We start from the raw sequence: 14,486 nt of genomic DNA, 5'->3' as shown, positions 1-14,486 counted from the left end.
TTGCTTTCAGTTTTACTCTCCAGCTGAGCGGCCACAGCACCAACTGTCTGTCATCGAAGACTCTTCTCATGGGCTTCTTGGTCACCCTTGATTGTCTCTAATCAGTCCACACATATTTGTGTCAATTGAATCTCCCTTGGCCGAGCCTTCTGTGGGTTCTCTCCCTGAGTCCTCACACATGTGTGAGGTGACCACAGGACTTCCCTTCCCCATTGAGATCAGACACTTCTTCTGTGTGCCTGGTGCACACACTAGACAGTGCCTTGCAGATCCATTTCATGAGAACATGCATGGATCGGACCGGGTCTCTCTCATAGCCCATTCTACTATTGCATACTTCATGCCCTGGCTCCTATTTAACTAATTAATTATTTTTTGGTGTGCGTTTATGATATCTATGAGGATATACATTTGTGTGTATATTCACGGTATGTGTGAGGGTACATGTGTGGGATTGGGGATGTGTCTATGGTATATGTGAGGGTACACATGTATGTGTGTGCGCATGGGTTTTTCTGGTATGTGTGAGGGTGTGTGTGTGTGTGTTTCGCTTAGGCACACTAGAGAACAACTAGACAACTTTGGGTATCATTTCTTAGATGCTATCAACTCTTTTTTTAAATAACTAAAACTTTATTGAAAAGAACTTTCAAATGAAAAGCATTACTCAGTGAGATTAGTCAGACCCAAAGTTTATGCATCTCACTGAACTTCTGTAGATCTCTTCTCTAGGGCCTGCCTGGCCAGAGTCTCACATATCTGCCTGTCTCCATATCCTCGCAGGGGGTTGTCCATGGAGGTCACTAATGGTTGTGAGCCACCATGTGGGTGCTGGGAATCCAACCCAGACCCTCTGCAGGAGCAAAAAGTGCTCTTAACCATTGAGCCACCTCTCCAGCCCCTGGGCCACATTTTAACTCTTGTGAGCTCATTTAAATGCCCCATCTTCCTCTCGCTCACTGCCTCTCTTGGAAGCTCATTCATATGGCCACTCACCAACCTTTGGTGTATGCCTTCTCACTTCACGATTAGACTGAAAACTCTCCAAGGGAGCCGCTATCCACATCTGAGTCTCCCCACTCCGTAGCAAGTGTTCTCAGTATACATGCTCATTTTTGTGCTGTGTTACTTGCTACTCTCAATTCACTGCTTACAAAAGCAAAGGGGCAGGCTTGGGAGCCTAGAATACGTGCCTTCTTGCTATCAAGCATTACTGCCAGAGCTCTGCTACCTATAGCTACAGGTGTGCTTCATAGCATTCCGGGCTTGGAGCGAGTCTGGAATGATCCACCCTGTTGCTGTCTACAGTGTGACCTCCAGTCTTTCATTCTGTGAGTCTGAGGGTGCTGCACTGAGTGGAAGGGGGGGGGGTTAAGGCTTGTTATTCTTTCATACATTGCATTTGTCTTTGATATATTTATTCTCTTGTCCATCGCTTCAGACAATATGATTCTGGATGCTCACGGAACTCATAAAGTCAATAGCCATATTGTTTAGGACAAATACTGGCCCCTGCTACCTTCCTTTGTATGGACTGTGTGTTGTCTTCTGCCACTGGAATTGTTGAGGAAGGGATGGGAGACTGTTGAGGAAGAAGAGAGAGTTAGAAGACTTCCTGTCTGAAAGTGTGCAAGTGTCCTTGTCACAAAGGCGACTGACTCTTTCTGGAAAGCCCTGTTAGAATGACACATTCAGAACAACTGCGTATGAAGCCTCCTAGTCATATGCATGCTTAACAGGAACAAGCCGGGAGGGTGTTTTGGAAAGCCCTTATCCCTCTCTTCCACCACGGTGTTCTCAGCTCCATAAGGCAACACCCATGCACACACAGACTGCGCACCAGGACCTGTGTGTTTCCTGCTCTGCCTGCAGGCAGATCACCACCCAGTTCCATCTGGATCATCCCTGTGATGCTCCCTCTCTGAGGAAGGCCTGGAGTAGCCACTGACATCATTACATCCCTCAGGCTTTGTGTGAGTTAGTTTTTCTCACCACTGTGACAAAAGGACTACACAGAAGCAACTTGAAAGTAAATAGATCCTTTAGTTTGGGTCCATTGTAATTAGGAAGGCACGGAACAGAGGCCATGGCCACTCTGGCAGGGAGCCTATAGCAGGACTTGTTCACATCTTGAAAAGATATGGACAAAAGGACAAGGGGGCAGACTGCTCAAGCCAGAGCCAAAAGCAGCTGCCACCTGCAAGGCTCTCCCCTTGTGACTTATTCTGCTAAGGTGGCTATGGTCTGGAAGATTTCACAACCTTCCCAAATAGCGCCACCATCTGGAGATACAGTGTTCAAACATGAGCCTATGGGGGACGCTCCACATTCAGAGCAAACAGCAGGTGTATAGGTGGAGGTTTCTCTGTCCAGCCAGCAACTCCCAAATACCCAGCAGCCACTTCCCAAATAATTGACTCAGAGACTTAATATTACTTATAGATGTTTGGCCGATAGCTCAGGCTCATTACTAGCTAGCTCTTACATTTACATTAACCCATTTTTATTAATCCTTGTTTCATCACATGGCCCATGGCTTACCTGTTCTTTCACATCTTGTTTCTTGGGCGATTCACAGCATCTGCCCTGACTCTGCCCTTCTTCATCTACCTCTTTAGTTTGAATATATTGCCTAACCTTATTCTGCCTGACTATTGGCCAAAGCAGCTTTATTTATCAACCAATGAGAGCAACACATATTCACAGCACACAGAAAGACCATCCTACAGCAGCAGGTATGCACCACCCTAGCTTTTACCCACTCTGTGGAGTCAGAGGAAAGGAAAGAAAAGTTTGTATCCTTAGTCTTAATAGTCTGACACTTTTCAGAAAGACAAGACACTTTTCAGAGAGACAAGACTCTTAATTTGACACTCCATTGGTTAGCTTTTTAAACTGCTGAAAACATTTGTCTTTCAAGATTTTAATGATGGTTTTGGCGAGGGTGCTTGTGGCCATCATATAATCACTTACACTGTTCCAGACATTACTAGGCATTTTCACGAACTAAGAGTGTCACCTCTCACTCACTTACTAATGAGATGCCTGGAGAGTCCCCAGGGCACAAAAGGACACCCAGTTTCTTTTTAATAATGATTACTTTTGTTACTTTACAATTTCACAATGCATATAATGTGTTCTGACTACTTCCTCTTTCTGTCTCTCTCTAATCTCCCACCCACCCCACCCCACCTCCGTCACCCTTCCCTATCCCACCAGTACATGACTTGGTTTTGTGACCCATTCAGATAAGCAGGGCCACCCGTGTGACAGTTGAGTTGGTGGCATCCAGTTTCTTAACAGTTCAATGTTATCTTCTTGAATCACAGCTATAACTTTAGCTCCCATAAACCAAGTCCATTGGTTTTGTCTCTGCCAATGTTTAATAACAACTTCCCTTTCCACCTCCTCTTTTTCTTTTTCTTTTGGTTTACATATGTATGTATTGCATGTATGTGTATGTTGTTCATCTATGTGTGTGAGAGAGTGAGTGTGTATATGAGTGTGTGTGTGTGTGTGTGTGTGTGTGTGAGAGAGAGAGAGAGAGAGAGAGAGAGAGAGAGAGAGAGAGAGAATGCACGAGGAGACCAGAAGTCAATGTTGAATGTCTCTTTCTATTGCTCACTCTCTCTCTATTACTATTATTATTATAGAAAGAGTCTCTCTCTGAACTTGGAACTCATCAATTAGGTTAGACTTGCTGGTCAGCAAACCCCAGGGATCCTCATATCTCTACCCTCCCAGTGATGGGATTATAAAGAAGCACTGCCATGCCCAGCCTTTTTATTTGACTGCTGTGAATCTGAGCTCAGGTCATCTTGCTGACATGCAGACAACACTTTATTAACTGGGTCATCTTCCCATCCCTTGCAACTCTTTGTATATAAAAAACAACTGGCCTAGGTATCCAGTATCTATGTGAGTCATGCTTTGCCAATCAAAACATCTCTGTTCTCTGAATATTTCTTCAGATGTTCATCTTTTACAAGTTCTGGGAAGGGAAATGAAAAACAATATGCAGCCTCTGATACAAGTTTAGTTGTTATGACCAGTGTAGTAGCAGGCTGCAGGAGGGGCTTTGCAGGCAGCCCTGGAAAGCTTGGGCACCAGTCATTAACAATGTCATTTCTAGTAAATCCTCACTATGATATCGCCAGGGTGTCTTGTGCTACTTGGCTCTTGTGCTCTCTGAATGGCAGGGTTCTAAAGTCAGAAGAAAATGGAGAGATTAGAGGGTCAGGTGACATACACTGGTTCCAAGCTGAACTTAGACCAAATTCCCTGAGGTCAGTGTGCACTCCATTGGAGTAACCGGGCCACTCTAGTGAACTTCACACCTGTGTTGAAGTTCTTCTCATTGCTGTGACAAATGTTGGAGACAGAAGCAACTCAAGGAAGGAAGGCTAATTTTGACATACAGTTGGGTTTACCATCGATTGTTGCTAGAGTTTTCCTGCCTGGCCCACGGTCAGGGCAAATCTCTCTCAGGCTGGAGAATTTCTCTCCAGCTCCCGCCACCAAGTCCCGCCAGTCCCAGAGCCCACTTATAAAATAAACACACAGACTCTTACATTATTTAAACTGCTTGGCCATTAGCTCAGGCCTGTTATTGTCTAGCTCTTACTCTTATGTTTAGCCCATTTCTATTAATCTTTACTTTGCCACATGGCTCATGGCTTACTGGTACCTTACATCTTCCTTGTCCTGATGGCGGCTGGCAGTGTCTCTCTCTCAGCCTTCCACTTCCCAGAATTCTTTTCCTTGTCCCGCCTATACTTCCTGCCTAGCCAATGGCCAATCAGTGATTTATTTACTGACCAATCAGCAACACACTTGACATACAGACCATCCCACAGCACTCGATGGTGATGGAGAAGACATGGCGGCCGGCCAGAGCTAAGGCGGCTGGTCTCACTGACCCACAGTCAGGAAGCAGACACATGCATGCTGCTCTTTGCTTGTCTTTTCTCATTCAGTTCAAGGACCCAGCCTGTGAGATGGGACCTTACACGTTCAAGGTGGGTCTTCCCTCTTCAGTTAAATCTCTCTGCACACACCCTCACACACACATCCAGAGCTGTGTTTCCCTGACTAGTCTAAATCCAACCAAGCTGACTGTCAAGAAGAGTAGTCTCAGTGCCCGTGTTCCCCTTTGTTCCATATAATCTAGGAACACATCAAATGTCTTTCACTGTAGAATAGGTAGAAATGAATATTAAAATGAACATTAAAATGAAATGATAAATATTAAAAACAAAACCCTTGTGAGGAGTGGGAATATAGCTCAGTAATGGAACGCCAGCCTAGTGTCTGTGAGGCCTGAGCTTTAATTCTCAACACCAAACACACAAAAATTGCCAAAGTGGTTATTTACCCACCTCTCTAGTGGTGGGAAACCAGTACCAGGAAGGCAGGGCAGATAACCAACTTGAATTTTTTCTCAGTGAAATGGGCAAAGAACAGCAGCCAGGCTTGGGGACTATAGTCTGATAGGTTTGAAGACACCCTATTGACCATACCTGGCTGTGATATTCTATACTTAATCTTCTGCATGAGTACAACACTTGGTTAATTAAAAAATGTGTTTGCTTGCATGCCATTTTAAATCTCAAAACTGCCCCCTGAAAGGGTATAACTCTCCATCCCATTTTACAGATGTGGAAATGGAGGCCCAGAAAGATGCACCCATCCACCTAAGCTGTAATAGGACCATCCATCCACTGAACCGCTGTAACGTATTGCGAATTTATCTTCTCATCTTTCTAGTGTTTGTAGTTATTATGCTCTTTCACTGCTTACTGCATACTAAGTCTAAGATAAAAATCTGTGATCTAGGGCTGGAGAGCTGGCTCAGCAACTGAGAGCACATGTTGCTCTTACAGAGGACCTGAGTTCAGTTCCCAGCATGCACATAGGGAAGCTCACAGTCACACATAATTCCAGCTCCAGAGGATTCAACACCCTCTTCTGGCCTCCTTGGGCACTGTACTGATGTGCACAAACCAATTCACAGACATACACATGTGCACATAATTTAAAGATGTCTATGTCTATCATATTTTCACATACTAGTAGCTAAACTGTGGATGAGGTGGGGGAAAGCCTAGTCCTCACTTTGAAAGTTAGAACGTTGGAGAATTTCTTCTTTCAGATCACACTTCTTTGAGGGTTTTGCCTCTCCACCCCATCTCAATGGAATTCACTGTGCACCGTGTCCGCTTTTCCTCTGTTGCTAGTGGGAGCAACCTCTCTTCTGGGCTTGTGGTCTTGTTAATCCTACTGGCCGAGAATAAGACCATCACCACAATTTAAAGCCAAATGGAGGCAAGCTTTAATTAAATACTGGCCAGGTGGATGGGCTCTGGCCAGGTCCATACCCAGTTTCCCAGGAAAATGGCCCCGAGTCACGGTTTGTAGGGGCTTAAGTATTTCCCATCAGGTCCAATCAGGGGCAAGTGTACATCCTGATGTATTTCCTGCCTGTGAACCTCCCACCCACATGTAATTAAGCACAGCCAGTGCAGATGGGTCAAACAAAGTTGTTTAGGGGAGTGAAAACATGTGGCTTGTTATTGCCTATCAGCAAGAGCCTCCAGCATTCAGGAACTATCTGTCCTTGGGCAAGGGGCTTGCAGATAAAAGGCATTTTTGTTTCATGGATCCCTAAGGCATAGTAATTAAAACTTAAAATGTAACAGGCTCCCATAGTCTGCCCTCTTCAGGCTATATCACCATTCCTAGGAAACACATGTTGCCATTTACAAATGGCTGTGTGTGCCATGCTGGCAATAGTGGGACAATCCTAGAATCCCAGCACTTGAGTCATGGAGAAAAGAAGGGTCAAGGGTTCAAGTTCAAATACCTGGGCAGCCTGAGTTACAGGAGCTCTGCCTCAAAATAAATAAATAAATAAATGAAAGCATAACAGACAGCTAGTTGCTGTCATTCTGTGATTCCCCCCCTTTCCCGGAGCTTCAGGTGCCCACACATCAGTGAACACAAGCATCTCTATATAAGAAGGGCAGGTCTTCACCCTGGGGACCTAGAAGGCATTTATTAACTTTGCGTGCCCTTCCCATAGCTGCTTAATCATGCGTCTCTGAATAAAGGCCTGAAGAAGAAGAAAGGTGCTTCAGAGTCAGGACAGGAGTAAGAGAGACACCCAATGTGTCATCAGATTGCTTGGATAGAAAACAAGATGGAGTTGGAAAGGTAGCACAGCTTCTGTACAGCTGTGACATTTCCAAAGGACATGGGATAAAGAATGACCCGAGAGACTGGGGAGATGGCTCAGTGGTTAAGAGCACTTGCTGTTCTCAAGGACCTGAGTTCAGTTCCCAGCACCAAGCCCAGTGGCTCACAACCACCAGCTCTCGGGGATCTCATGGCATCTTCTGACCTCCCTGTGTGCTTGCACACACACATCCATAATAATGAAACAAATCCCTTTTGAAAAAGAATGACTTTGGCTAGCAGACAGCGCGTGGCCTGCCAGTTTACCAAGCTAATTGGCACTCCCAATTTTCCACAGATTGCTTGGCTGAAGCGTTATTATAAAAAAGGAGAAGTTGAGTCATGACATTTTGTTTAATTTGGGTCAAAATATGAATTAAACGAGCTCTGATGACAGTGGCTTCATTCTCCCCTGTCCCACTAGTCCTCAGCAGGGTGAGTTTCCTGTGGTTGGAGTGAGCTGGAGGGGCCTCGTGATCTTTCTTCCTGCTGCAGACTTTCCATTAAGGTCAGGCTTCATTAAGTAATGACTGGATTAATGGATTTATGTTAGAACTGGCAACGTTTTCCTCAAATTCTTAGGGATTTTTCACTGTTATGTTTTATGTACTTCCTTCTTTAAAAAGATTGCATATTTTTAAGTCTTCTGGAATAACCCTTTTTATGTAATCCTTACAAACTATTTTTACATACTGATTCTTTTATTAAGGAAGAAGCCACTGTTACAACAACAAGAACAACAACAACAACAACAAAACCCTAAATTTGAACATTTCAGAATGACCCTTCTTCAGATTGGGATAAAGGTAGTGCACAAAGGCTAAAGAAGTGAATGAAATTGCAGGGATATAGTGCCTTAAAATGCATCGTGTTTGTGTTCTATCTGTGTGAACTTGCACCTTTTCTGAATGACAAGTTCATTCACGGCTGTCACCTCTGAACTGAAGGACCATTTTCTGTTGAATAATAGGAAGGTGGTAGAGTCCATGGCCATCATGGCAGGTAGTGTGGCAACAGGAAGGCAGGTGTGATTCTGGAGTAGTAGCCGAGAGCTAATGTCTTGAGATAACCACCAGGCAGAGTAGATCTAACCCACCCCCTGAAACCCCCTCCAACAAGGCCACACCTCTTAATCTTTCCCAAATAGTTCTACCAACTGGGAACCAAACATTCAGACCCTATGGGCACCATGTTCATTCAAATTACCATAGGGTTCCAAGAAGCCCAGGTAGGCCTTGAACTCTCTGTGTAGGTAAGAATGACCTGAACAACTGTTCCTCCTGCCTCTGCCTACTGGGTGCTAGGATTACAGTCTTGCCCCCACAACCAGTTTCTTGGATGCTGAGGATCAAACTCAGAGCTTTGTACATGGTAGGCAAGAACTCTACCAGCTGAACCACATCCCCAGACCTCAAGACACATTTTCATTTTAAAAATTATTTGTATTTAATTTATTTATTTATGTATGTGGCTGGTACACATGTGTCCACATGCATGTGTAGGTCAGAAGACAAATGCAAAACTTTTGGAAGTTAGTTTTTTCTCTCCTTTTCCTATCTTTCCTGGTGCTTGAACTCAGGTCATCAGGCTTGGAGATAACTACCTTGACCCACAGAGCCATCTCACTGGCCTAAGAGATATTACAGAAGTTCATCTTTCTCATGGATGGGAAGGGACTCATAGGGCTGCATGTCTATGGAGAAGCTAGAGGCAGTTGATGACTGCTGGGGTGATGAAGTTGCTTTCTTTAGGTCTGAAAACCATGGTGTGTTTCTCAGGCTACAGTGCATAGCCCAACATCCACATGCCTTCAGATCCACTATCATCTATCTATGTAGTGGGTAGCCATTTCAGCTTTGATCTGGAAGTTCCAACCCCCATTGAGACTTTGGCAACTGTCACGCCTACAAGGCAGGGCCAAGGGAGGTGCCTGGAGACCCGAGATCTGGATGGGCCAGCGCTCTCTCTCTGTTCTGGGACCCTGGACAGTGGAGGTGGACCAAGCAGAGCTCCAGAGAACACCGCTGGACTGCGATACACCTTCCCCAGACCCCGCGACCTACCTATCCCTTAATTTGTAAGTTACATCATTAAATAAATCTCCTTTTAACTACGTGGAGTGGCCTTAATAATTTTACCAATATCTGGCGCCCAACATGGGGCATGAACCCACGACCCTGAGATTAAGAGTCTCATGCTCTACCGACTGAGCTAGATCTCGGGTCTCCAGGCGCCTCCCTTGGCCCCGCCTTGTAGGCATGACAGTTGCCAAAGTCTCAATGGGGGTTGGAACTTCCAGATCAAAGCTGGAATGGCTACCCACTACATATCTGTCTGTCTGTCTATCTATCTATCTATCTATCTATCTATCATCTATTTATCTACCTATCTATATCTATATCTATCTTTCTATCTGTATCTATCATCTATCTAATTCTATGTATCTACCTGAAAGTGGACATAAGGTAGAAAGATAGGGGAAGGACTTAAGAAGAGTTGGAACATGAGAGGTGAATTTGACCAAAACAAGACACATGCATAGAAAAGGAAACAAACAAACAAAGAAACAAACAACAACAAAACAACTAAAAAGAGAAGTTCAGCTTCATCAGGACATTCTCCAGGCCAGTCTTTCTTCAAATGAATCTGTTTGTGTCCTGCAGTCTCTGTGAGGACTGGCTAAGGAGTTCCACCGTTTCAAAAGATCACAACTAGCAGAACTCATTCTGAAGAATTTGCCCAGAGTTATCGTCTTCAGAGAAGAAGAATGTTCCCAGTGAAAAACAGCCCTGGAGTCATGTGCTTATATTACCTACCTCATCCCCAAACAGGATTAGAGGCTGAGTCATGTAGGAAGACAGTTTGGATTGGGCCAGACCACACCTGTGTAGAACTCTGGAGGTGCTATCCAGACACTCAGAGAAGTGCTTGTAGGCAGCTGCTCACTGTCCAGCTCTGATGAACTTCTGTCTGTTAAATTTACCACTCTGTAGAGACTGTCTTTCTCTCCCTCCCATCTGTGTTTTTAAATGCTATTGTTTTTAGAATCATCTATTTTATTTTACGTGTATGAGCATTGTGTCTCCAAGCATGTATGTGTACCATGTGCATGGCTGGTGCTCAGGGAGGTCAGAAGAGGGCATTGGAACCCGTGGATCTGGAGTTACAGGTGGTTGTTGCAGGGACTAGAACCTGGGTCCTCTGCAAGAACAGCAAGTGCTCTTAACTGCAGAGCCATCTCTCCAGACCAACTTCCTAATGTGTGTATGCGTGTGTGAACATTTGGATATACATGTGTGTGAGGGTAGGTGTGCCTGCACATGTGTGTTCATTCCACTGCAGGCCAGAGAACAGCTTCCAGTGTCTTCCTTAGAAATGCCTTCTACCTTCTTTTTGAAACAGGCGCTTTCATTGTCCTGGAGCTCACTGAGTAAGGTAGACTGGCTAAGAAGTAAACCCAGGGGGCCTTCTGTTCCCACCTCTCCAGCCCGGAGTACAAGCCCACCCCACCACGTCTAGCATCTTTACATAGGTTCTGAGAGTCCAACTCAGGTCCTTGTGCTGGCAGAGTAAGAGTGTAACCAACTGAGCAGTCTCCTCCCCAGCCCCAAGAATGTGTCCTTTGCTGAACCGTATTTAATTTCCAACCCTGGCTGTACATCTAAATCATCTGAGAAGTTTTAAAGTAATCGCACTGCCTGAGTCAACCCCTAAGTTCTGGCTCACTGGTCTGAGCAAGGCCTTGGCTGCATCTCAATCTTAAAAAAAAAAAAAAAAAAAAATCCCTAGATGCTTCTGATGTGCAAGCCAGGATTAAAAACACTGATTCAGCCAAACCCAGTAAGAGTACAAATAAGTATGTGTCCAGGAATGGCAAGGTATTTAGGCAGGGTCCCGCAGTAGAGAAATACCATTTCCTGGGATCAGCAACTCCCATTCATTGACATTCCAACAAAACATGAACAAGGCTTCAGAACAGAACTGTGCAAGAATAAAGATTCTTTTATTTTGGAGACATCCACAGAATGGCAGCTTCCGCGGAGATGGGGTGTAGCTCAGTTGACTAACATGTGTGAAGCCCTGGGTTCCATCCTTAGTAAGGCATAAACTGGGTGGGAAAGCAAATGCGTGTAACCTCAGGTTTCTGGAGAGTGAGGATTCCAGGATGAGAAGGTGATCTTTAGCTATACAGTGAACTGGAGGCCACGATTTCCTGCTCTTGATGCCTACCTGGGAGATCTGCAGGAGGTAGAAATGGGGCAGAGTCTCTCACTGAACCTGGAATCTGCTGGTTCCTTTAGGCGAGGCTGGCTGGCCTGCTCACCCCCAAGAGCTTCCTGTTTTTGCCCCCCAGTGCTGGGATTACAGGCATGTACTGCTGCTCTTATTTAAGTGGGTGGGTGCTGGGGATCGAACTCAGGACCGTCATGGTTACAGGACTGGGGTTTTACTGGCTGAGCCATCTCTCCAGCCCTTTAAACATTCTCTGAAAATGACAACATGTAGCCATTGGTTATTGAAATCTTTTCAAATCTCACTCTTCTTAGATCCTAAGAGGGCATGAGAGGGACAGATTAAATTCTTTGTTCCTCTCTCTTCCTGTGTCCTAGAATAATAGACAGCTTCTATCTGGTCATCTAAGGCTGACAGTAACATGGCTGAGTAGTATACTCTAACTATCCTGCTTTGTTGGAGGAATGAATGTCCAGCCAGGACATGTAGGATTTTAGCTGTCCACTGTGAAGGGCTCTAAAAACAGTGTTGTGGGACAGGGAGATGGCTCAGTGACTCAGTGAGTTACAAGTGCTTGCTGGTAGGCTTGCAGACTTGAGTTCAAATCTCTAGCACCCCTGTAAAAAGTCTGGGTGGTGGTGACTGCATGTGTTTGTAACCCCAGTGCTGTGAGAAGCAGAGAATGGGGGATCACTGGGGCTTGTTAGTAGACAACACACACACACACACCACAACGCATATACACATACACCACACATACAACACACACATATACACCACACACTCACACATACACATATACACCATACACTCATACATACTCACACACACATACATACACATGTACACACACACCACAACACACACTCACATATACCATACATACCACACACACATATACATAACACACTCACAATACATCTATACACCACACATTCACACACACACACACACATACACCACCCACTCACATATACACATATATACCACACACACACACACATACACACTCACACACATATGCACACATACACACCACAAAACACACACACACACACATGCATAACACCACACACATATATCATGACACACACGTATACACACATGCACACAAGCACACACAGCCCACAACACACACACACACACACACACACACACACACACACACACACACACGCAGGCACACACCTTTGTAGAAGGGCTTTAAGGATAGTGTTGGTGGGCTCGAGAGGTTGCTCAGAGGCTCACATGCTTGCTGTACAAGCATGAGGACTTGTGTTCAGACTCCCTAGCACCCACAAAAAAGCCAGTCACGGCAGCGTGTGTCTGACAGGAGAATCCTCTGCAGCTTTCTGGTTTCCCTCAAGATGGAAGGCCAGGCCCTACATCCCAAGTTGTCCCCTGACCTCCACATGCTTATTTCTGGACACACACACACACACACACACACACACACACACACACACACGGAGGTGAAAAAACAGCATTGTTTCATGGGAGTAGAGTGTGTGTCCAGTCTCAGCATCTGCCTAGAGTAGTGGGGTTTATAGGATTATAAACAGCTCAGACTCATCCTGGACAGAAAAGCAAAAGGTTGGAACAGTTTGGGATGAGAAGGAGCACAGGGAAGGCTGTGGGAGGGGGTGGGTTAGAACAGGGCATGGTGGCCTGATTGCATGAGAAAGCCATGCTGAAACTCACAGCTTTGTATAGTAACTTTAAAAACCTGTCCTGGAGACACAGGAAAGGAGAGAAAAGGTTGTGGAGGGAAGGTGGAGACATCTAGGGCTGAAGAATGCCTGCTTTTAACTTGGCTTGACTTTTATCAACATGTCCTGTGGAGAATTGGCTTCCCTGGGGCCTTGGGGTTTCCCCTGTGAGCTGCTCACCTCCCTTTCTGTCCTGGGAGCTCAGCAGCATTGGTAAGCTGTGGCTGAAACCCTACAAAAAGCCTTGCATTACAAAAAAAAAAAAAAAAAAAAAAAAAGCCAATGTTTTCTCTGAAATATTAATTTCCTTGCTCTAGGCTGCTGTGGACTTTGACTGGAAACTTAATCTCAGTGCCTCAGCTCTGCATTATGTTTCTGTCATTGAAATGAGGCTTAACGAGAATTACTTGATACCTTGGCAAGCCTCCTTATTTTAAACAGTCTTTTATCTTGGGGCCAGGGATTTGCATTTGGAGAGGTTAGGCAGCTGACTGCAGCCCTGGCAGGTTGCAACTTGTTGCCTCCCAGACCTTGTTGGCCCATTTCTCTCACTATTAGACCCTTCTGGCCATGCCACTCAGGGCTTCTGGGTTTAGCAAGGAATGCTAGTCCCTGTCCTTAACTGTCTTCTGCTTTTGCTCCACCAGGGACACCAAGGCCAGAGCCATCAAGCCACCTAAGCCACATTCCCCAGGGGCAGTGCTTTATAGATGACACCCAAGGCAGGAGCAGATCTCTTCCCCCTTCTCCAGAATTCTGCTCCATTCCCAGCCCTTCCCTACATCTATGACCTCTCTTCTCGACGTCTTTGTTTATCATTGTTTTTTTGTTTTGTTTTGTTTTGTTCTTGCTGTTTTTATTTGCTTGCTTGCTTGTTTGTTTTGCGACAAGGTCTCATTCTGTAGCCCAGGCTGGCCTGGAACTTCTTGCCTCCTGCTTCCCAGTGCTGGGATGACTACCGGGAGCCATTTTTAACCCCAGAGAGTCTTCCTTTTCAGATCTCCCTGAAAACTGCGGCTGCTAGGTTGACAGTTCTTTGACTGACTGAGAGATTGTGTAAGTGGTTGTGAATGTGTACACATGTAGATGCACACGTGGGCAGCTGTGTATATACATGTATGCATGTGCATGAGCGTATGGAAGTCAGAATTAAAACCCAGGAACATTAAACCACCCTGGTCCGCTTTGGGAAGGCATGCCACATTGGCCTAGATTGACTGGCTGTCAAGCCCCAGGGATCTGCCTGGATCTCTTCCCTAGCACAGAGATTAAAATTCAACAGGAGGCGCTTCGTCCTTCTCCTCCTCCTCT

The 14,486-nt window shown here is 45.3% G+C and overlaps 1 protein-coding gene across 2 annotated transcripts in view; it reads left to right on the top strand.

The window, feature by feature from the left end:
* Positions 1-14,486, top strand: part of Tgfbr2 (transforming growth factor beta receptor 2) — a 98,129-nt gene that overhangs the window by 15,044 nt on the left and 68,599 nt on the right. The window contains exon 2 of one of the 2 annotated variants that reach the window (XM_059268829.1): positions 5,656-5,730. The exons of the other annotated variant lie outside the window; for it this stretch is intronic. Coding sequence (XP_059124812.1) covers positions 5,656-5,730 — 75 coding nt within the window. The remainder of the gene's footprint in view (positions 1-5,655; positions 5,731-14,486) is intronic. 2 annotated transcript variants of the gene reach the window in all.

Source organism: Peromyscus eremicus, chromosome 7 (assembly GCF_949786415.1).
Source record: "Peromyscus eremicus chromosome 7, PerEre_H2_v1, whole genome shotgun sequence".
Taxonomy (NCBI): Eukaryota; Metazoa; Chordata; class Mammalia; order Rodentia; family Cricetidae; genus Peromyscus; species Peromyscus eremicus.
This window is presented reverse-complemented; position numbering and strand designations above follow the sequence as displayed.